General features: G+C 38.7%; 1 protein-coding gene across 1 annotated transcript; it reads left to right on the top strand.

Moving 5' to 3' along the window:
- Positions 1-2516: 2516 nt before the first annotated feature.
- LOC139724429 (adenylyl cyclase-associated protein 1-like) lies at positions 2517-24336 on the top strand. The gene is made up of 12 exons (XM_071635572.1): positions 2517-2709; positions 4909-5009; positions 6507-6584; positions 8081-8224; positions 8852-8937; positions 11019-11124; positions 13565-13751; positions 16038-16222; positions 17396-17519; positions 18680-18762; positions 20467-20610; positions 21427-24336. Exons 1-12 carry the CDS (start codon positions 2544-2546, stop codon positions 21508-21510), a joined length of 1488 nt encoding a protein of 495 aa, XP_071491673.1. The 5' UTR covers positions 2517-2543; the 3' UTR covers positions 21511-24336.
- Positions 24337-24639: the final 303 nt, after the last annotated feature.

The following is a 24639-nucleotide window of genomic DNA, read 5'->3' as shown; positions in this document are numbered from 1 at the left end:
GCTTATTGATTACCAAAGATAATGATTTCAGGACAAATTTTGTACCGGTATCAAGTAGAAGAAAGCTGTTCAAGCGCTTTCTGGACCTGAACTTTAGCTTTGTTTTACTCTCAGTTATGTGCACATGTACACACATTAATCTTCAGACACAGAGCTACAGTACAGAAGCAATGTAGCATGAAGACGTGGCTACTGAACATGATACCTGTAATCGGGTTTCTTCATTGGAATTCGAGAACCCTAGCTTTAGGATTTCTAATTTCCTCTAAAGGTGCATTCAGACTAGAATTATTGTAATGTTGAATATCATCATGGTAATTAGTTGGCACCATTCTTACTGACAAAATACCATGGTAATAGATATGTAGCATGGTATAATAGTACCATTCTCACATACCATATGTATCGCTGGTAAGCATTGTGCATGTGCATCCGATCTCCAACAGGAAAACTTTAACTTTAGGCCACTTTAACTTTAGGCCACAAAAAAAAAAAAATATACCGCTGTACAGCCTTGGTAGTACAACAGTGGCACGATTCACGTAAGCAAATCTTGCATGAGGCATACATATATTGTCATGCAAAGTTTGAATTACCAGCCTGAAAAGCAAGGTATTTTGTGATGAATTTTGCGGTGTGTTTGCATTTGCATTAGAAAATACCGTGTAAAGTAATGCCATATTTCCAATGCGGCAGTGTTTCACTGTTAATCTGAAAGCACATAATATGGCAAGGTTGTTTTTTTTTTTCTGTTGTACATTGTATACTTTTGTAGAGAGTACACTGCATGGATTCTTCAAAAAACTTGATCTTAGTCATCAGTTTCCTGTGACATGCAAATACAACTTGTAGGAGTACACTGCTCTAAGTATTTTAATTAGCAGTGTAGTTCAAGCTTCTCTCTTGTTAACTATACAGCTGTACACGGCCCAGTCGCTGTAAAAAAAAGTCATTTGGCTGTCACATCAGTTTTTTCTTTTGTACCATAATGGCATTTCGTCAGATTTCCAGTGTATTAAAGTAGGAAGTGAAAAGATTTTTTTTTCTCTCCATGAAATGCATATATATGTGTACATCTTCACGCTGTACAATGCAGCATACTTTCTATTGTTTCTTTACATTGAGAAAAAGTACAAGTTGTAGTTATGGTTTGGTAGAAAACAATCATACAAGAGCACGCTCCTACTCAAGTATGCTTTGTTTAGTTTTATTTGCATAATGCTCTTCACATTGTAGGAGCTCTCGTGTTCAAATCAATACAAATCTGCTAGGGTGGTATCAATGTACAGTAATATCGGTCTGCTGTAGCTGAGTGAGATACTTGTAGGCACTCATACAATTGTAGGTTGGGCATTTGGTATCAATAGGGAGCTTTAGATTTTAGACGCGCGGACGTTCAAAGGAAAAAAACATGATCTGAGCGTGCGCAGTAGTGCGCGTAAAGTCAATCTATTTTTAGCTTGCGTCGCCTGAGTTGTTTACTACGCGTACTGGCCTATTTCTACGTCCGCACAGTTTGCAACGTAGAGAACTCCTTCATGCACCGATCAATGGGGGCGCGATTTTATTTTTTGTACGTTGCGTCCCAGCGTAATCTAAAGCTACTTTTCAGCGTGACGCAGGGAGAGGAGAACGTCCAGTGCACTCGTCGTCTCAAGCGTCCGCGCGTCAAAATCTAAAGCTCCCTAATGTAACATTGGTGTGCTGTAGCTGATATATCTTGTATGGGTAGGGTAGGTTAGGCATTATTGACACTTGATGTCATCTCAGACCTGGTTTCTTGGAACTGAGAAAGGTTTGCAATGGAGGACTATTTCCTCCTAGACTACTGGGGGCAGTAGCTACAAATTGTAGATATTTACTTGGCGATTAAATCTCTGTGATGGTACAATGTAGAGTGTAAGTTTTCAAGTAAGATTTCATTAATTTCTCTGATATTTGACTAAAGATGGGAAGTTTTGAAATTCTACAGTCTCACAATTTCCATTTTTCCATTTGTGTGCTAGATCAATGGAAAGGAAATCCATGTTATTAAATTATGGTCGTGTTGTCATGGGGCTCACAAGTTTTTGCGAGTTGCCTCTAACATTCTCAATGTACATAGTGTAGACAAGATCTTTAGTGAGCATTTTAATTTCGCGAAACTCGGCTCTCGCAAAATTCGCAGAATTGAATGCACGCGAACATTCCTTGTTTTATGATATAATCATGATACCTTGTTCATCCCTGTGGCTACCATCTAAAACATGTGTGAATGATGTCAATTGCATTACTGGCTGGTCATAAAAAAGTCTGCGCGCGCCAAGACTACTACACGCACCACTGGCACTGTGTACATCACAAATTTTGAAAGGCTTGCATGCTATGAATATAAGGTAGCATGACATCACTCTGTGTACAATGAGGGTTGAATATCAAACAGAAATTTCAGTGTTACCAAGCCTCTGAATAAACTTTTTTTTCCCACACTTTTATTTTAGTATGACTTTGTTGTTGTTGGATTTTGAAGCCCCACCCTCAGACCCCTCCAAAAGTCTTCCAAGATGGCGTCGGACGCTCTGAACATGGTGAAGCAGCTGAAGGAAGCGTCACAGAATCTGCGGACGGTCGCCAACGGCGTGGCCAAGACAGACGTGACCAAGGAGTTTGCTGATGCCATGGACGAGATCCTGTCGCTCCTGAATTCCGTCAACACAGACCTGTGTGTTGGTAAGTCCTTCCCTGGCCTGATGGTGGCATCTGGTGCTACAATACGCCACTGTTGGCCACCATAGGAGTGCAGTGGTTGTATACTGTGCCATGGTGCCCAGCAAAGTACTTTATATCAGAGCTACCAAGTCTCACGCATTCTGCGTGAGACTCAAGCATTTAGGGCCTGTCTCATGATCTCACGCAGGGCACCATTTTTCTCACGCATCGGGTGAAGTCTGCAATTTGTGCCAAAAATAAGGAGCATAGCTCAAAGGATTCAAGTGATAGTTGCAATTGAAGGTATATTTCCCTTTGTCTTTCAAAATTAGTAAAAAATTGTCACTTAAGTATGCACCAGATCGCATTTAAGAGCTAATAATTCAAAAAAGCTCCCTACCATGGGAGGGGTGACACCCTCCTCATTTGCGTGCGCATGCGCGCGAGCGCCGAGTCATGAAAATCTCACTCATAAAAGTTTTTTGAACTTGGCATCTCTGTTATATGGAGCTGAAATATGTGATGAGTACATTTACCACCCTGGACATTGTATCCAACATTTCAAGTAATGTTTGTGGGGAAGTACCTTGACAATGTAGTACAATGGAAGTAGAGACATTGAACATGATCACGCAGCATAACGAGTTCACTTGACATCCTAGTCCTTTTAAATACCGTACATCTTGAGTTTGCCAAGTTGATGAGGAAGCCTGAATGAGTTTGATAGGCTCACAACTTACACAAGCAAATTCTTGTTGCAATTTTTGAAATTGAAGAGCTTTTTATCAAAGCTTGAATATGAGAATACTTTTCTCCTGTCACCCATCTTATTTGTCATAGGTGTATTGATAAGAAGGATCATTGCTACAACTCTGTATTACAACGTTTGGTTTTTGTGTGTCCACTACAATTGTACCTTCAACCTCAACACATATTTGAGCAGACACAGTGTGTTCATGTAAGCAGAGTGACAAAAGTGCTATTAGAGGAAAACCATTCGACAGTTTATAGCATTAATTTCACTCATAAAACTTGGAACCTATTCTGTCAAGCAATTTGCAAGAAGTGCAACATGCAGCAGTTTGCTGTCAGCTGGCAGGGAGCCAGTCTGCAGCAAGTATATTTAGTTCTTGCTACAATTATTGCAATTATTGTCCCAGGGTAAAGTTGGTGCCATTATTGCAGAGAGTATTGGGAAATGGCCCCTGGGGGCCGGCCCTAGTCACTGTCAATCACATGATAGAAACAAGGAGAATAGTTGGCTGCCTAGTCACGCTTGTCTTGCTCCAGGGACGTACCCATAGGAAGTCTGCCTGCCATGATAGCCAGGAAATCAGATGCTGAGACAACGAATCGTTGGGTTCTTGCAGTCTTGCCTGGTGGAAAAAAGTTTCAATGCATGAGTGCTTTATAGCCACAGCATGGCTTTGATTTGAACAAGAACACAATGTGTTGTGTGTTGGCTGAGACCAACCTGTTAAAGTTTTGTTTTGAGCGATCACAAAGTTACCATTTCCTTTGTCTGTTTTGCTTGCTTTCTCAGGCATAATAAGTGGAGAAAAGGACATCTAAACTATGAACATTGCAATAAGATTTGCAGTTTTGTATTTTACTCATATCATTATCATATGTATTGATACTTTGAGCAAGATGGGAATGCATTGTGATATCTGTCACAGTATTCTGTTTGCATGAAAGAAGTGGCTTTATTTTGATGACATAAGTGGTTAGAGGACCCTTCAAACAAAATGGATGGAATATCTTATTTTGTTCACTTCTTTGTTTTCCCATGAATAAGCTTACAATGTTGGGAATGTAATGGGCAAATCATGCCTTGTGACAAGGGAGTGTCTATAACCATACAATGAATTCTTAGATTAAATTGGCCTCCAGACATAGTTCTGAAATAGGATATAGATGTACTTGATTGTTTTGTTGCTGGTCATTTTCTTCATGTCAAGTTATACACTTGCCGTGTATTTCCTTCATTGAATACACCATCAGTTGGTAACTCTGATGAGTGATGTGAGCATTCAAGAATTTGGAAAAGAATGATAAAAGGGAACAATTCTCACTAATTTTCATGAGTAAAGCTTCTTAAAATCAGATTTGTATATTCAGCCTTTTTGTGTGTCCTTTGAATATGTATCCTATTTATGTAAAAAAAAGAAGAAACACCTACAAAGATTTTCTTATTCAAATATATCCCCCTGCCCTCAGGATCATCTGCGTTTGTGCAGGACTTTGACATCTTCGTGACGGGGCCAGTGGCACAATTCATCGCCGTTAGCAACCAGATTGGAGGAGAAATTGCAGAGCAGGTTAGGATACTTTGTTTTCTTGTACACCTTAAAAATGTGCTTAGCATATTCCCACACCCAATAACTGTTTCATAGTCAGTGATGGTTGGACCATGTTCTGCCCCGAGAGAAATTGGGACGAGAAACAAGGCAGGCAGTCAAATAAGACATGCTTCTTTCTGCCTCTTGTTGAAATACTTGTAGAACATCACACTCCACTACAGATGAATGGCACTAATAGCATTATTATGTGGTTTTATTGAAAATGAGACAATTGCCTAAGTACTAGAGGATTGTCCTTATGTCTGGAGGTATTGAATTCTGGTTTGGAAAACCACATAGTTAGCATACATCCTGCAGACTGTTATTTTCATGCCAATCATGACCATTGCTATGACACACCATTTTGTCCTTCTGAACATGGGGTCTCACGGGTAATACAAATCCTTCTTTTTTCCTCCCTCTCTCTATTGTAAACTTGCTGGAGAATGATCTCTTATTTTTTATTTATTTATTTATTTATTCTTCTTCTATTAGCCATTCAGTAAGAATTTACAGATTATGTACGTATAATGTGACAACCAATGACATTGTGACCAGATTTTCAAGAAATGTTGAACAGACTGAATGTGACATTGTAGTTTATGAATAGTTTGGTCAGATTGAGTCTTTATGTTACGTCATTCATTCATTGATCTGCATTTCAGTTCAATTTTAGGAAAACATTACCTGAATATAATTATGTTTTAATGTTTGAAATTGTTAAGTGTTGTACAGACCTAGTGTATGTCAAATTTGAATATAGCATCTTTTGTTTCTTTGATTTTCACTCTGTTTATGAAAGTCGCTTGAACATGGTTTGGATTTTTCACTCTAACCTTCATACACACAAAAAAATAAACCCCACAAACAAACCCCCCCCCCACACACACACACACACACCTTTTTCAATGGTATTTGCAAAAATGTATTCATTTCCACACTTATAGTATAAGGACAATAAGCTAAACTGGTATTTCTATACAACATTTATAAAGAAATGTTTGCATCATTTTGACACAATAAAGGTATACTCCTTCCTTCATAGAGTATGTTTCCTTCCTTATGAAAATATTTGAAGAGTTTGTTTGCAAAAACCGATAAGTCCATTTTTGAAGATTTTGAAGTACGGTCTCTGTCATAAAGTAGAAAATGATACCTTTTAAATGATATATTGGTCACTACACATAAAGGTACATTCTTGAAGTTATGGTCAAAAGAAGCAAAAATTTTCTTATTATTCTCTTTATTTTTCTTGACCTTTAATCGCAAATATCTCCATTTGACAAATATGGACTTATCGGTTTTTGCAACAAACTCTTCATTTCCTACCTTCCAAACACACAAACACACACATACAAGCACATGTGTTCAAACATTCAAACTGACCTTTGAAAAAAACATCAACCTTCCGTTACCGTGTGACGAATCCCATTGACTCTTGACTGTCCTGACGTCTCCTGGTTTGTCTTCCCACAGGCGGCCATCTTCAATCAGGCTTTCCAGGCTCAGAGAGCCTTCATCTCTCTGGTCGCTGAGTGCAAACAGCCCCCTCAGGTGAGTTAACTCTGCCAGCTTACTGTAGAGGTCCTACACCTGCATAAAGTTCCCCATAGAGACACATGTCAAACTACTCCCCTCCCCCCCCCCCCCCCCCCCCAAAAAAAAAAAAAAAAGAAAAAGAAAAAGAAAAGATAGATAAATAAATGAAAATTATAATAATAATAAATAGATAAATAAAAAATGCAGCAAACAAATTCTGCAAAGTAATTATTAGAATGATTCAATATCTTTTTTGTTTCATATTGAAGTAACATGTTTTTGTAGTAACTTCTATTTTAACTTCAGTCCTAAAGTTTTCATTGGGGGGGGGGGGGGAGATTCTGTTTCAACTTTGGCTAGAAGTCTCCAAGTGAGAGACCAATGTTTTACCACTTAAAAGTTGTTCCTGTTACTGGAATCTATGTTTAACCACTATGATCCCCCTTTTTTTCTTCATTAGGGAAATGAGTCCAGGCACCAGATGGTCAACTTTGTATCATAGGCAACTGTGATGTGTTCACAGATGCAAAACAGGTTTCACAACATAAGAAATTAAGCAATTTGACCTTAAGAGCTTTTAATAGCCAATAGCAAAACGAAATAGTATGTAGAAAGTCTTCAGTATGATATAGGCTGTATGCTTTGAATATTTGTAATGTTATACAAATGATGCACAGGATAGAGTGCGTTAGTGTAGGCGTAGTGCACTCGAGGGTATTTACAATTGTGAAACATGCACGAGGCGAAACACGAAATAATCCTGTGCATCATTTGTTTTATAAAATGGGTCAAAAATTCGAAAACTAACATCATTTTTCATCGTTTTTCACGTACCTTTGTGGGTCAAGACGTCCGAAGATGTTCGTCCCAAACTTTTACGCACGTCGCACTCGCGGAAGTCCCGCACATACAGTACAGTGTGTATAAGTATAATGGGGGGTTGGGTTTCCGGACACCCGCATGAAAACTTACTTATTTTACATAGAATATGCACCCTTTACCTTAAAGACTTGATATAGACTCCTCATATAGGCCTACTAGACAACATACTCTGAAAACGGCGTGAGAATTATCCTGCTAAATCGTTGGATTTGCTCTTCAAAGTGACTCCATGTACGCGTCCGGTCCCATAACGCTTGGTCTACTGTACTGTACAAAGTGTACGTATAGTACAGTATACGTACGTACGCCACATAATATATGTTATGCACAAGGGAAGACAGGCCGGCCAAGCCGGCCGGCAGCCCGAACTAGAAGTTGTTTACAGGATTGACAGCGCGTACGCGTATGCATGCAATTCATCAAAGGAGCCACCGCGCGCACAGACGATCGGCAATCTACCATAGGATTACAGGCAGTGCAGTTGTACTGAAGTAAAGGAAGGAGGTGTGTCTCATTTCAGCGCTTCCTATTGGCTACATTCTTGAACCCATTTTATAATTTGAATTAATGCATGAGGATACACGTGCCTTAATTTGTAAGTGTACCAAAATTCTCCCCTGGCACAATAGGATGTCCTGCTAAAGCTTCTCCAGCCAACCTCAGAGAAATTGAATGAGGTCCAGCAGTACCGTGAAGCGAGGCGAGCCTCAAAGATGTTCAACCACCTGTCTGCGCTCAGCGAGGCCGTGCCCATGCTGGGCTGGGTTACTGTGGTCAGTATCACTTTGGAGTGGACAGAGGTTACATTTGTTTTTGTTTTTGTTTTTGTTTTGCTTTGCTTTGCTTTGTTTTGTTTTGTTTTGTTTTGTTTTTTTTTTTTTTCAAATCCAGAGTTAAAGGAAGATATTGGCACGGGGCAGTCTTGACAAGAAACTCACATAGTACTTCAGAATGTACTAGAAACCTTTGATGCTAATGCATGCTTTTCTAACACTACTATGTTATTAAAGAAAGTATTGTATGCAGCATGCAGTTGCCATATAAGGTTTACACAAAATATTTGATTGTATGGAGGATAACTTCATCATATAGATTTGACATGCCCATGAGGCAGATGCCAATTCTTCATGAATTCATTTTCTTAATGTGTGCATGTATGCTGCAAGAAAGTCCATTTCCTTTGTGTTAATATTGCAATGATTATTACCTGTAATTTTTGTAAAATGCTTCACTTGTTTTGTGTGGTGCTTATTTATGAAGTTAGCCCGTTGAGGACGAGTCCCGAGTATAGTTGGGAAGGGGTTTGTAAGAAATACATGTTGTAGCAAAATCAGTCTGTCCTCAATGGGTTAACCTGGCCACAGTTAGCTAATCATGTGTCTTTGACATCGTTTTTCCAGGCCCCAAAGCCTGCCCCATATGTGAAGGAGATGATCGGATCTGCCCAGTTCTACACCAACAGGGTTCTCAAGGAATACAGGGATAAGTGAGTGGGCTGTCTCCTCTCCTCCCCCATCTCAGTTTAATAGCCATGAGTTTTGAAAGACTCCTGTCTGCATCGTATCAAAGCCAAGATGAATATACTGCAAAACCAGATTTTTTTTTAAAAGATATTTCTCAAAATAAAAAGGCATAATCTACCATTTGCAGATGAAACAAAAACCCAGCATTAGTGCTTTAAAGGGATCGTATAGTTTTGGTTGAAACCTAATTTCAGGTTTCTAACAGTTTTTGGTGAGATATTGAGAAACCTCTTATGAAATATGACAGAGCATGCAATTCTATGAGGAATTCGACGTTTATTTGATGAAAATTGGTTTTTAAATGGCTGAGATATCCAAAAAAGAGCGATTCTAATAAAGTGTGGGACCCACACTTTATTACAATCACTTTGTTTTACTTTGTTTTTGGATGTTTCAGTCATTCCAAACCCAATTTTCATCAAATAAACTTTGAATTCCTCTTAAAATGGTATGCTCTGTACTATATCATAAGTGTTTTCTTGGTATCTCGCAAAAAGTTTAAAGCCCAATTCTCATCTCCGCCAATACTGTACTATCCCTTTAAAATAGTTCTAAAATGTGAGTTAGGCAGAGAAACAACCACTGTAAAATCTGAAGCGGTAAAATCGATGTTAAGTATTGTTAAATATACAAAATGTGAACAATAGTTATACTAAAATGTTTCCAGACTACAGTGTAAACCATCTACAGTTACGGTTTATTGAGAAAGATACAAATATCTCCTTATATTTTAGGCTTTATCGTGAAAATTTTATATGATAGGATGTTTTGTGGTACAACAGACCTACACATATGCATTAAATGTCATATCTTGAAAATCTTTTAAATCACTGTTCCCAAAGGGAAGCAGGACCTTTAAGGTGCATGTGAAAGTTCTTTTCTACACTATGCATTGAATGCCACTGTGGCAGTTCGGAAAAATGTCATGCCGTGAAAAAGGCCATCATCTTTAATGCACGAAAAATTTCATGCTGCGAATATTTCTGGTTTTACAGTAACTACCTCCAAGTACTGAAAATTATGATTCTCCTTGTTCCTCCATCACACTAGATTACGACTCTGCTACGATCCTCAAATATCGACAAAGCACGACATATCGTGGCTTGATTGCTTCAAATCTTATGTGTTTCAGAAAAACAGGTTAACAGTCAAATTAAAAAATCTACAATAACTGGAAAAGTGCTGTTCTTAGGGAACATACACAAATAGTGAATGGTCATAAGCGCAATGGAACGAGACTCCTCACAAGGTGAAATCTTGCTCCATTGCATAAAGTAAAAACCAATTACTATTTGTCTTATGCAACACCTGTCAACGGATGTGGTCCACACAGATTCTTGAATTTGTTATGGAAATGGCAACCACATTTCCTTCATGAAAGGATGTACATTGTGTCATGGTTTTACAATGGATATTGTGTTGTGGCACAAGGTTGTTAGTGAAAGGGATTTGTTTAAGTTGTTGACAGTTTCTAGGAAAAAGAGTGACTGAAAGCATGTTTGTAACTGATTTAGTGTACAGACATGTGGCAAAGGTATGTTTATTGTGACGTGCAATGATGTAATAGCTATGAGTTGATCATAATTCCAACATGGGAGTCAATGGATTTTGGTGATGTCAGCCGCGCATTATTGGAAAATTGCTCGGCAAAAATTGCACGGCTTAGCAGTGACAGCGTGCGATCATGGTACTTTTTATGGCATGTCACATGATGAGCATGTGCTGGCATGGAATGTGCTCCCAATCAGCATCCTGGCTTCCACATCGATAGAAGCCTTTAAGGGTGCACTCACATCACTCAACCACTAAATGATGTGGCTGTTTTTTACTCGCAGCTTGTACTATAAGCACTGTCTGCCTGCACTGCACGGGACACTCACTGGTCCCCTCGACGCTACATTCAGAGTAATGGATCCTGTCGAGTACCGAAGTAGAAGTAGAAGTACATTTTGTAGAAGCAATCAACTGAGTGGATAGCTAGAATCTTTCTTAGTGTGTTGTGTGATGGTTTGCTTTGTTCCTTCCACATGGTTTTTTGATGTAGGGAGCCAATCCACAAGGAATGGACCACCAGTCTGGTGAAAATCCTTCAGGAGCTTGAAAAATATGTGAGGACTCATCACCTGACGGGGACATCCTGGAACAGGCAGGTAGGTCTGGTCTAGACCTGGGTCCTGTTTCATCAAGCTGTTCGTAGAGTTACACATGACTTTATGAATGACTGGAATATGGCAAGCCAAGTGGGTTTCCTAATCATTCTTAATTTCAATAGCTAAAGTTGAAATTTGCAGATGAAAATGATTATTCTAGTACATGTTAATACATGTTTATAGGTGCAAGTATATTTTTGCCCCAATGTAGATAAAAAGATGTTGACAATGCAGTTGTACTTTGTTAGAACATAAGAAAAAAAGAATGAACACACATATTGGCATGCCATATTCCAGTTGTTCGTGAAGTCATGCGTAACTTTACAAACAGCTTTCTGAAACAGGGCTCAGGACAAGAAGGGGTTGATTTTCATTTTGTGTGTTTGTTATTGTTTGTTATTTTCAGTCACAGTGTGTACTGTAGATACTAGACCTATGAATGTACCTTTTATAAAGTGAACCCTGCCAATCAAAATGCTGCTTGTTCATGCACGGAAGTGGATATTTTTTGAAACCTGTCTGGATCTATTCATCTTGTGACTAGCTGTGCATCTTTCACCACCTAGAAGACTTGACCATTGCTTTTCACAGATTTAACTAGACATGAGAGACTTTAATCATACACCTGTATATCATTTATATGATTATCATGATAGATTATAAGTGTGGACGTGGCATTCATTGCTGCTGTTAGGGTTGTCATGGTGATGTCAATTATTGGAATATCATTATTTATGGTCTCGGATGATGGGTCTCAGAATCTCTGCAATCTGATCAGCTGATTGTCAGGTGAGAGCATTAGGTTCCTCAGAGGTCAGTACTACACTAGTTTGCAGGCACAAACCCTTGTTGCTTGTAAAGGAGTCTGCATCAAGACTACAACATGCACCACTCTGGCACTGTCCATAGGCTCTGGTGTTGGGAGAGGCTGCAAGTGCCAGGGTGGTGCATTTTGTAGTCTTGGCACAGACTCGGAATACAACCAACAAGGGTTTGTGCCTGCAAACTAGTGAGCTACACTGCCCAAAATATCACAATAATAATTATACTATTAGCTTTTATTGCTGTATTTTGCAGTGTAGCACCAAAATAGTGAGAAATAGCCATGTGAATACTGTACTACTATGGAGCAAGATTTATCCGAGGATGATATTTTGCACAGTTATTGGCATTGAAGCACCACACACTGACATACAGCATGACAATCCCTCCGCTGGCCTGCACTTTTCAAATGTGTGGCCGGCATACACATTGTGTCTGTGAAATGGTCAAACTGCTTTCACAAAATTGTTGTGTACTGACAGTATGAATGTATATTTAGATTTCAAAAAAAGAAATAAAACTTGTCAATGATTTGTGGAGAAACTAAGAGTTTTTTTGTTTTTTTAATGAAAGGTGTACCCCTATGAAGAGAAATGAGGGTGTGTAGAAAGGAAATATTATGTTATATATTAAAGGAAGCTGGATATGAGGGATCAGGGGAGCGTATACATACATTTAGTACGAAAATAGTGCAGCGCAAACTAGCACTATATTTCTGTGCAATCTACGTACTAGAACCGACAACACATCATTGATGCTGGGGTTAGTGTTATCTGCCTTACAATATTGTATATCATGCTATTTTTGAAAAATGAAGGGAAGCATCACCTATTCATTTATATCATTGCATCCTGCACAGAGACTCCAACTCTCCTGCTTTAGACGGGAGACCTCCCGCCGAAAGCCAATTTTGGTAAAATCTCCCGTTCTCCTGCTCGAGATTTAATTTCTCCCGCCCTGGCTCTGTGTCTCCCGTTGGAGAGGATTTCTTACTTATTGCCATCATTTATGTTGAAAAATAAGCCTTAGATAGCACGAGAGAGCATCTAAAACCCTATAGAGCTGGACCCCGGCCGCAAGGAACTTCGCACTTTGGGCACATCAAGTTGGAGTCTCCCGTTTGCTAGGGGTTTCAGGCGGGAGAATCTCCAGATCAGAAGGTTCTTGGGGTTGGAGTCTCTACCTGCATCATGTTTGGTAGAATTGGGCCAGGCAAGGTTGAGGTGCTTCCCGTAAATCTTTGCATGGCAAGCAGTGGTTAATCTCTTTCCATAACTTGTCACACTGAATGTATGTCTTTATGTTACCAGACACATAGTGAGAAAAAAAAGGATTGATTATGGCATGTCAAATACTATATCTAGACTGTGTAACCATTTAATGGAAAATATGAATGCACTATCATCTTTCATGTGTCAGTGGACTTTTGATGCTCTTGTTAACTGTAGAAGTGGTTCAAAACCCACATAGCTACACCTTTTGGGTCAATACCATTGCAACATTATCTCATGCATCCAGTCCTCAGTCACACACTAAAGCCTGTGCATCATATGTATATTGTTGCAATTGTTCAAGTAATCATCTCATGTATATTGCCCCCCCCCTTCCCCCACCCCAGGGAAAGGATGCTGCTGGTGTAGCCCCTGCTCCTGCCCCTGCTGGACCCCCTGCAGGTGGACCCCCAGGCCCTCCTCCACCCCCACCACCTGTTGAGGCACCCTCTGGCCCCGCCCCTACAGGTGCTGCTACTGAAGGCCATGCCGCCCTCTTTGCTGACCTCAATAAGGGCACTGACATCACGAGTGGTGAGTGAACTAGTGTAGACCTTGCAACTGATTGACATTGCAACAATGTATGACGGTGCACCCCCTACATTGCCACCGGCCTCCCGCTAACTGGTCAGAAACCTGGACAGGCGGGTTAAATACGGTCCCACCAGTGGGCAAACTGAAATGAGGTTTGCAATGAATAAAACCCGGTTTAGTTTATCCTCACGGCATAATCCCTACCAAAGTTTCCTGTTCTGAGCAAATTTTGCCGAAAATTCCGCTTTAATCAGAATACAACCATCAATCTTAGGCTATACCAGACAAGTCTATCAATGCACATTAATCCGTACTCATGAACAAGCCACGATGTAATGCTCGCTCATCTTCCGACCTTCACCACCGTTGCATTAAAACAGCGTACCTACAGGCTGTGCGAAAATTTTCTGGACATGTGCAGATCACTCTCAAGACAATCTGGCTTGCAGCACGTGACTTCCGCTCTAACCAAATTGCGCCAAACCCAAAATGTAATACAAGGTGTCTGTTGCGCCCAGACACCGAGTGCCAGGAGGAGAGATAAACAAACACCAGTTGAGCCACTTTCTATGACCAAATATTATTAGGCATGCATAAATGATTTTAAATTGTTCTCCTCTTTAAAATGTGATTAGTAGTAGCCATGATAAAAACTCATGGGCATACATACCCGGGCAGGATTTTGAACCTGCAACCTCTTGATTACCAGGCAGGCATCTACAATTCTAATTTCATGAATTTGAATAATTATACAGTACCTGCTGCATGCTAATGCGATTAGAACCAGCACTGGCTGTTGGGCAAGATGCCTGTCCTAGCATATATGCCCATCATTTTTTTTAAATCACATATTACTGCGCTAAACACGTATTAATTCAGTGCTTATTACATTGAGGTAGAGCAATTTGTCGTCTGTTGCTATCAAAACAACTCGATGCAAGAATTTCATCAATTTTGATACTATAGACTTGCTGCTTCAAATGGGTTATTAGATTATCTGTTCAAATTGACATTCATCAATTGAAACAAAAGTCAGATCACCCGAAAGTTTCATCAAAATGTGATATCAGAAAGCTGAGCAATTTGAAATAACCTATGCTTTCTACAAATTGTGATATCTGCCATGGCAATCAGTTTTTTTTATGTCCGAGGTGATAATTTTATCAGTTATTTATGTTTTCAACTATTTAAATAGTCAATTTCAACATGATGTTGAATAGGACTTAAAAAGGCACTGCTGTACAATATTTCTAGTTTGGATAATGAGAGTCTCTTGCTCCTTTGTGCTACTGTGTTTCTTTAAATATGGAAAATTAAGCTTTGAATAACTACAGGTGGAGTGTGTCTTTTCATATTCCAAAAAAATTTAGAATTTGTTTATGATTAACTTACCCAAGTCACTCATTTTGAAACGAAACGATGTCAACTCATGTGGCATGTGTTATCTTGCATATTCATTGCAGGGCTGCTTTTGTGATGGTAGAATGCAGCTGAAAAAGAATGCAAAAATGCTGCTTTTGTTCTAAATTCCAGTCAAAATGATGGATGACTCATTGAAGTAGGGTTCATCCTGGTCTTATCAAATGTATGGATTTGCTTGGCACACCTTTGTTGTCCACAATGTTGGTATGGTTGGATTAATGTTAATTTGTTGACTGATTTTAAGCTTCTGGTTTCTGATTGGTGGTAATTATTCTTCAGCCTGTCATTGTGCTGTATATTTCTTGTACCTTTCCTGATATGGGAGAGTCAAATTGAAATTAACCTCTTCTAATGATAGGAGAGTTGCAATAGCCCTGTTCCAAAAAGAAACAAAATTGTTAAGTAGAGAAATATGCCAACGAGGAGACCACCACCGCCACCACCACCACCACCAACAACAACAACAGAAGCAATAACAACAGCAGCAGCGACAACAAGAGCACATGAATAAACATGACAATTAAGGACATTCCGTGGACAAGATTTTCTGTCATGATGATCATCAAACTTTCTCTCTCTTGCTCTCTCTCTCTCTCCCTCCTTGTTTGTCTGTATATCTGTCTTTTGCTCTTCATCTTCTATTTTTCTCCTTTTTTTGTATGGTTGTGTCTGTCCATATATTTCATTGTCTCTTTTTTCCTCTTTGATTTTGTATTTTCTGTCTGTCTGTATTTCTGTTTGTCATTCCTACTCTCGCTCTTTTGTTATATTTCTGTCTTTTCTCTTTATATCTTTGTGTTCATCTATCCGTCTGTCTGTCTGTCTGTCTTTCTGTCTTTCTTTATGTCTGTCTGTCTGTGGCAGGCCTGAAGAAGGTGACAGATGACATGAAGACACACAAGAACCCCGAGCTGAGGAAGCAGAGCAAGCCAGTGTCCTCCTCCCCCCAGCCATTCAAGCCGCGCGCTGCTCCTGCTAAGCCTGTAGCAGCCGCTGCCCCAACCAAGAAGCCGCCCCGCAACGAGCTGGTCATGAAGAAGTGGGAAGTGGTGAGAATAAAACCCATGCATCCTTGAGCAGAGTTATTGTGAATGCCCAGCATCAATTATTGTTAGTGGTTATTCATTTATTCATTTATCCATTCATTCGTTGATTCATTTTTTTTTCACTTGCTCACCCATTCACTTTTTCATTCATTCATTCATTCATTCATTCATTCATTCATTCATTCAAATCTGATTTGTATTTAATTCTTAATTGTTGGCGGGATATGTCTTTATGTAATTAACCCTGCCATGGGCTTGGCACTGTGTTTTTATTCATCTGAAAAACCCATATATACGGACTTAGTATGGACTGGACTATGTGCAGTGGAAACAAACGAATGAATGGTTACAAACATGTACATGTGAGATGAGGAGAGTATCATAGAATCATTGGGATGACAGTGACATTGCTTTCATGTAAAACTGTTGTAATGGTTCTACATTATGTACATTAAATGGCAAGAGACTCTCAGGTTGTGCTCGAGCATTCTCCTGAAGCGTACTGGACCGAGCCAAAAGTGGATCACTGTCTGATGTGACCCAAATACATACCACACTGTACTACTGTATAAGCTGTTATTTTCGCGTACAGATATTTTCGCGAATGAGGAGGTGATGGGCATTTTCGCGAGATGTTATTTTTTGCGAATTGACGTCGAGGCAATTGTAAATGCGCTATTACCCTAGCGCATGGCAACATTTTCGCTTGTTGTTAAATTCGCGGTCCAACTGTGATTCGCAAAATTAGCGAAAATTAAACCCTTGCGAAAATACAGTATGCCATGCCAGAGAGGGCTCAAACACAAAGTGGTGGTCCAAAGCAGCTTTCTTTTATGAATATGAAACTGATACTTAAAAGAGAGTATGCTTATTTTACAGCTTTGAAAATTATAAGCAATTGTTTAGGAAGAACAAGCGAAAAAGGCCCATTTTATGCATACGTTTTTAAGCATATGCTTGGTCTTTAAGCAGTTTTTTGTGCTCGCAAGCAATTGCTTGTTTTTATGCATACAGATTTAAGCAAAAGGCTATCATTAAGCAATGGCTAGTTTTTTATGGATACAGCTCATTGTATGGTAGAGTGTAGTTCTATTTGGTTTGCTTATGAGCACTTGAGTATGGCCTCAGAAACTTTGCTAACAGAAAGTTCGTACCTTGTTTCCTTCTACTCGACAGGAGTACTTTGAGAACGCACATGACGTGAAGATAAACAACCCTGAAATGAAACAAACGGTGTATATCTACAAATGCAAAAACAGTACCATCACAATACCATCAAAGGTCAATTCCATCACGATTGGTAAGTTTTCCCCCAGTAGCCTTTGTAGTACCGTATGTCCCCCCCAAAAAATAATTACAACGGTGCCCTCCGCAACGATAACTTTAAAAATAGTGAATCAATCCAAACACAATTTCATGGTATGAAACTATAACTCATTGCCCACATTTTACAGAAAACCTAATTCAGTTTGCTTCAGTGGTCAAAGAGAAATGAGGGTTTTTGTAGAGCAAGTCAGGAATCCCTTCCCTCCAAGTTCTGTCTATTGTAGAGCATGTCAGGAATCCCTTCCCTCCAAGTTTCTGTCTATTGTTTTTACACATTGATATGCAGTTCCAAGAGCATCCAAGTGATAAACTTTGAAGAATCAGACTCATGACATGCTTTACAACAATCCACATTTCTCTGTGACTGCTTAACCAAATTAAATGAGGTTTTCTACAAAATGGAGCTAAGATGTTTAAGACCTTAAAGTAGCATTTAGACGGTTTAACCATATTGGGTGTTATCAATGCAAAAATCCAATTGTAATTTTTTTGGGGAACATACTGTACTTTAAAAGTGGATTTTTGTGTGTGTGTGTGCTTGGTCTAGTATGGCATGTTGTTGATTCTGTCAAGTCAAAATATTAAATACTATTACATACAACAAGCCCCAAATTGGCATGCTTTTATTTTCGTGCTAGTTTCATGCCAAACGAAATGCGTGAAAATTCCCGACATGAAAGTTTTCACTTTTACAGTCTTCGGAGAAGTCATCATACCAAATTAACAAGAGCTTCTCTCTTAATCATCAATGCAACCCATCACCATGACAATGTGGTAAAGTTGCTAAAAGTCTGTAGCCAAGATGCTTTCCAGTGCTATTTTATCACAGCCACCTCTCTTTCTTCCCAAACACCTCCCACAGAAGATATAACAAGCCTTCCACCAGTTCAGCATAGTGTTAGTAGAATCACTGCTGAAGTTAGATACGGTCATGTATGCAAGAGGTTTGGCTTGTTAACACAGTGGCCAGAATTCACAAAAGTAATGTAAATGTAGGCCATAGATAATGGAAATCTTGATTGCACGTTGATAAATATTTATTCAGTATTATTTCCTAATTTACTCAAATCTTTACCTGACCACCTGAGCAAACAGTTTCTGATTTTTGTTGCAACTGTGGTTCTGTTTTTGCAGATGGCTGCAAGAAAGTTGGCGTTGTCTTCGAAAGCGTGCTTGGATCTGTGGATGTCGTCAACAGCCAGAGCGTACAAATACAGGTTTGTGAATGATCAAGTGACTTTTTGTTTGTGTGTGAAGTGAGTTGACTGAGTGAGTTGACTTCTCTTGTTCATCATTTCAGACTGCAATTATAAGGTCCAATACAATTTCAAAATTGACGAAGTGCCAAACAGAGCTGGAGTCAAATGAGAAGGATTTTTATAACACCATCTTGGCCACCTGGAACAATTCAGCTACTAACAAATTGGTACAAGATGAAGTAGATGGAAATAAGTCATTAAAAAAGACATAGGTCCAGGGCACCTCGGCCAGTCAGGATTGAGGCAAAAACTGAGCAAAACCCTGAGTAGAGATATCCTGATGTGTCAAAATATTTGTCACATGGTGGAGGCTTGAGATTGAGGATTGGATCTTTCCTATCTCACACATAGGAACTTGGTGAAACATCTTATCAAAAGCTTTTTTTGTAAGAGGCTTTTTTTTGTGTATTTTTAATGCCTTTGTGTAATTAAGATGATATGATGATACACACACACACACACACACACACACACATACATTCACTTACATCCTTTTCTTTTCTTTTTCTTTTTTTTTGCATCAGTCAGTTCCTCTGGAAATTTCTGTCACCTGTGTTACAAGACACATTAGTTATGCATCAGATAATTACATCACCCATCCCTCATGAAAATTAGTCTGTTAACCCATTGAGTACAGGCTGATTTTGCTACAACACACATTTCCCATAGACACCTGCTTGAATATGCCAGTGGTACTCAGGACTCGTCCTTAACGGGTTAAAGAAGTTTAACGACAGCAAAATGGGAAGACATTGACCATTCTCTGCCTGGAATATGTGGTTTGTTACAGACTGATTGTGCTTGACAGTTATACCCATTCAATCCTGGCAAAAATATTTGCTGAAATTATCACCCTGTCATTAAATTAGTACCTCTGAATTTTACTGCATATCTCACATTGGGGAAAGATTACTGGTAGATAGAACTGGTCTTGACTCATTAAATCTGCAAATGGTAGGGACGAAATTTACAAAAGAATTTGCCAAGAATTACCAGACAAACAGCAAATTCGATTTGCTCAAATGTGTTGTCAAATTAAGAATTGAAGATAAATAAATCCAGTAATAAAGAGAATTTTGAAAATTCTACACCAGAATGAAAAACAAGATTATATTTGAACAGCCAAAAGCTCAAATTAAAGTGATACATATTTTTTTTTTCACGCTTTATAAAATCTGTACATTGAATATTACACAAAACCATTTACCATTTGTCAAAGGTTTTGTCTTTGGGCAAAGTGCTGTTGAGAAATCGCAGATGGTAAATAGTTTTAACCATGACTAAAAAAGGAACAGTTGATATTTGCTTTATATACCGTATCCCACTTGATTCAAGATACATACATTTATGCTAAATCAGGGCATTGAAATGAAGCTGTTGTGCTACCAGTCAGAGAAATTATATACATGTAAAGTATAATTTCACAATGCACAAATGTAGATACGCACACAAGATGTACCACACACATCTTGAAAAACTCATAGCTGGTTGTTAGGCAGTACAGCGAAAGCTAGTGACTGTGCCTTTGACCAATCGGAATTGAGGATTGATCAAATGAAGTATATGATAGAGAATAATGATGAAAAAATGTAGAAATGTGGTTTCTTGGACTTTGTGGATTTCATATGGCTCACTCCTGACAAATTCCCTCCGTGTTTGCAGGTGACAGGTGTTACTCCCATTGTCAACATCGACAAGACGGACGGCTGCATGGTTTACCTCAGCGCGGCATGCAAGGATGCTCAGATCATCAGCGCCAAATCTTCCGAGATGAACGTCCTCATCCCCGATGCTGAAGGAGAATTTGTGAGTTGCCCTGCAGACTTGGCCTTTTATGCTGAATGATGAGCTGAAATGGAATAGTTTCAGTTTTCTACCCCTTTCAGGACAGATTTGATTTCATTACATGACTAAGACTTTGTGCAGTGCAGAGTAGAGAGTTGGTAACGCTCAATATATACCTCAAGATGTAACAGAGCACCTAGTCTTACTGAGCAGTGTTGTGTGTAATCATATCATCCCCTCAAGAAGACAAAACACCCTGTCCCTCAGATGGGACATAAAATGGAGGTCCCGTATGCGAGAGAGTCACAACTCGTGCACCATCCCATTTCGTTTATTTATCGTGAAGAGCAGGGTGCATATTAAACCCTGTGAGGTGGTCCCACCTCACACCCAACTGGACCCCATGGAAGACAGCTAGTGCAGCTGAAAATAGGCTCTGCAGCCATTTTCTCAGATGGTAAAACAAAACAAAACAAAGCTAAACATTCAAAAACTTGAACAAGATCATTTATTTACGGCAGGGTCAATCAAAGCTTCCTATGTAGTAGGCCAAAGCATCACACAGTCATGAATGTTTGATTATTACTTGCTTTGCATGACAAAACAAAGGCTGTCTTACAACCTCTTTATGAAATGTCCAACTCTTTGTGTTTTATATTGTAAGAAAGGAAAACGTGATGGAAGGATTAAGTCAAATGTTCGTGCATTAGAATTACCCAAGTATTGCTACTTTCCACGCAAGATGAATTTGAAGTAATGACTTGGGATATGAAATTGTTTGCCAGTCACTGAACATATCTATCTTTATCTATGTATCTGTTTTGTTCTCTCTTTCAGACGGAATTTCCCCTGCCGGAGCAGTATAGATCTGTCTACAATGGAAAGACAATGGTCACAGACTGTGTGGAGTCTCTGGGATAAACACTGTTGTGCAGCTCCAGAGAGAAAGATATATAGATACTTCTTTCTTTTCTTTTTCTTTTTTTTGTTCTCCATCTTTCTTACGGCTTGGCACCAGGGGTGTCAGAGGCGGTATTTTTAAAAAAAGATAAACACCAGTGTAAGCATTGTTTGTTTATATGTGTTTTAGCAAACATACTGATCTGCCACATTCAAATCATAGAAAGAAACCAAGTAAGGAGGTTTTTGTCAATACAATTTTGTACTCCTTAGTAGCAGTTTTGTAGGTAGAAATGGCAGAGAACTTCATAGATAAAGGCCTGTATGATTCATTGCTATTCAATGATGTTAATTCACTGTAATGAAATCATCCTCAGAATGGAACAATCTGGGTTTTTTTAATCACTTTCAGAAGCAGCAAGTTCCTGTCACCCTTAGTTTATTTAGAGCCTTAGAATAGAAAAATTATGTGTCCAAACAGCATAATTGTAAAGAATGAGCAATTAAAGATTACATACTGCTGTGTGTAGAATGGATATCAACATGTTTTATAGCCATTTAGTGTTTGTTTTTCAGTCATGCTGCCCTAATATAGGTTCTTTTTTTTATTTGCTCTGTCCTTTTTGCTCTGTTTAAACCCTCATGACAAATTCGTTCATGCTCCATTCATTTGTTTCCATCAATCATGTAGATGTGATACAGGTAGTGTAGGGTCTGGGTTGATTATATCCCAGTTTGACAGAAACCTTATGTTTTGAAAGTATTTTATTGACCGATAACCACAATATATTGTCATTACAGACCAGACATGTATATGTTTATGTAATATATATTTTTAGAATATGTTTTGTTTTAAACCAAATTTTTGATTGTGGGAAATCTGATTTCTTTCTTCTTCTTCTTCTTTTTCTTTTTTAAGTATGTGGCCTAGCCAGTAATAAAGAACATATAAAGAAAGCCTGTTTATGTTATGATTAATGTGATCATTTCCATCTGTTTCTTAATTTTTGTTATATTTACAGTAGTTTTGTTGAGATTTTGTTGCCCTATTACAGAAATTTTAATAGCAATACAGGGAACAGAATGCGGGGGTTTTCCCCTTTCAAATTAGAAAACACAGTTTATTGTTGCAGACTGTTGCACACAAAAATCTTTCAGTTTGTCTAGAACAGTTTTTGAATAGATGTATTTAAATACTTGCTCACTAGATACATTTAAGATTGTTTTAGTTTGAAAGAGTATCAGGTACTTTTAAGGCCTTTTCACATGAGGAAACAGGGGTATCTTTCGTACCTTTGCTTTTGCCGTCAACATCTGAGAAATGTATGGAGGTTGGTCACTTATTTGATGTATGCAACAATGATATAAAGAGAGATTCAGTACAACACAGACTGATTGATTCCATGTGCCTCGTTTATGGAAGTTTGTGATCACTTTAGAAACGCCAAGGCTGCAGTGTGTGACTGTTGCATTTTTATAGAAGAGTGTGATACGTCTTTCTTGCAAGTATGTCTCCAAAAGATATCAAAAGGCTGTTGCTGTATTAAGTACTTGTCAGCAACAGTAGGCCGTGATCATGCAAAAAGGACTTACCTGTTGATGCCTTTGTCTTTTACCCCTCTAAGGTATTGCAAATGCCCATAGACTGAATGCATGACTCACAAGGTTCTGAGAGCTATAAGGGTTAAAGGATATCAGGCCTGGAATCGGAATGGTATCATTGTACCCTTGAGTAGGTGGTATCTGCTACCTTCTGGTACCAAAATGTGCTATGAACAGGGGAAACTTCCTTAGTGTTAAGTGTACTGTCACCAGAAAATATCTGTAGCATCTCATGACCAAAGAGTGACTGTTTTTTCACCCGTTAAGTTTCCAAGATGTGCTAATCATAGGAGCAGTGGGCTAGTGCGTTCTTCATAATAATAATTATCTCATTGCACAATGCCTGAATATAACCCTTGTGGCGTCTGGCATTTTACTATGCAGTTTCATAAGCAGAAAATATGTTCTGAGTGAGTTTTAAGGACATACTGTACCAAGGAGTAATAGTACCCTGAGAATTTGATATTCTTTATTGAGAACACTGTGAGTTAATTGCAATTGAGAAAATCAAAAGTATTAAAACATTTTGTCAGTAAGGCCTATGCATGCAGTGTGTGTACACTAATACAATGTCTTGCAAGCTGTATATGGATATGTTAGCCTGGAGCATCAAACTTAATTGATCTAATCACATCTAGTCATTATCAATCAGTTTATATTACACTGGGTAAATTATGCAAGTTTTATAGTACACAGTCCGATGGGTTCAGTGGGCAAAACGGCGCACATTCAAAGGTACTAGCAAGCATTAGGAATACTTCATTCTGGTTACTTCTCCTGATTGTTAACCCTATTTATCAGTCGTTCTTAATAACCATAGGCATTTACAAATTTTGCCTGGATACTGATGTAAAAATGTATGCAAGATAATCGGACAAAGATTACTATTGTTCTCTATACCTATAACTAGCACAGGAAAAGAAATAGTGTACACTAAAATGTAAAGATGAGCGATGTGGTAAGGCCCACAGGCACAAGCAAACTCGAGAAAATGTAGAAGATGTAGAACATGTTTCTAGCTTTCTCCTCATTTCTAAAAGAAACTGATGAACGTGATCATGATGGTAATGTATACCACAACAGTATATCCTGGCAGAATGGAAACCCAAAGAAAGTGATACTTGTATTAATCATAATTATAATGCTGTATGATTTGATGGGTAGAATATTGGTTTTGTGTATGCCTTATTTGTATAACAAGAATATGTGTGAAAGAGTGTAGCAATAAAAAAAAATGAAAACTTACCATTGATTGCAAAAGCTTTTGTTATAACAGGAAAGTACCTCTGCCTTTTGTAGTACATGTACACTTACCACAAAGAATGCCAGGCTCTGTAGGTTGGCTTTATCAATGCTTTACATACAAGTATTTCTTTCTACTGCACTACTTAGTGTGTAAAAAGACAATTGAAAATATAACCCTTAGGTATTATGGTTGTAAGACTGAGTGAAAAGGAGATAGCTTGATAGAGAGAGAGATATAGAGGAAGAGAGAGAGAGAAAAAAAAAAGAGTGTAATGTATATGATTTATGTGGTTGGAAGTTTTT

This window comes from Diadema antillarum, unplaced genomic scaffold (assembly GCF_040938485.1).
Source record: "Diadema antillarum isolate AM-2024a unplaced genomic scaffold, OU_Dant_1.0 scf00000213, whole genome shotgun sequence".
In the NCBI taxonomy this organism is placed as follows: Eukaryota; Metazoa; Echinodermata; class Echinoidea; order Diadematoida; family Diadematidae; genus Diadema; species Diadema antillarum.
Note: the sequence above shows the minus strand (reverse complement) of the source record. Positions and strands in the feature narration are given on the sequence as shown.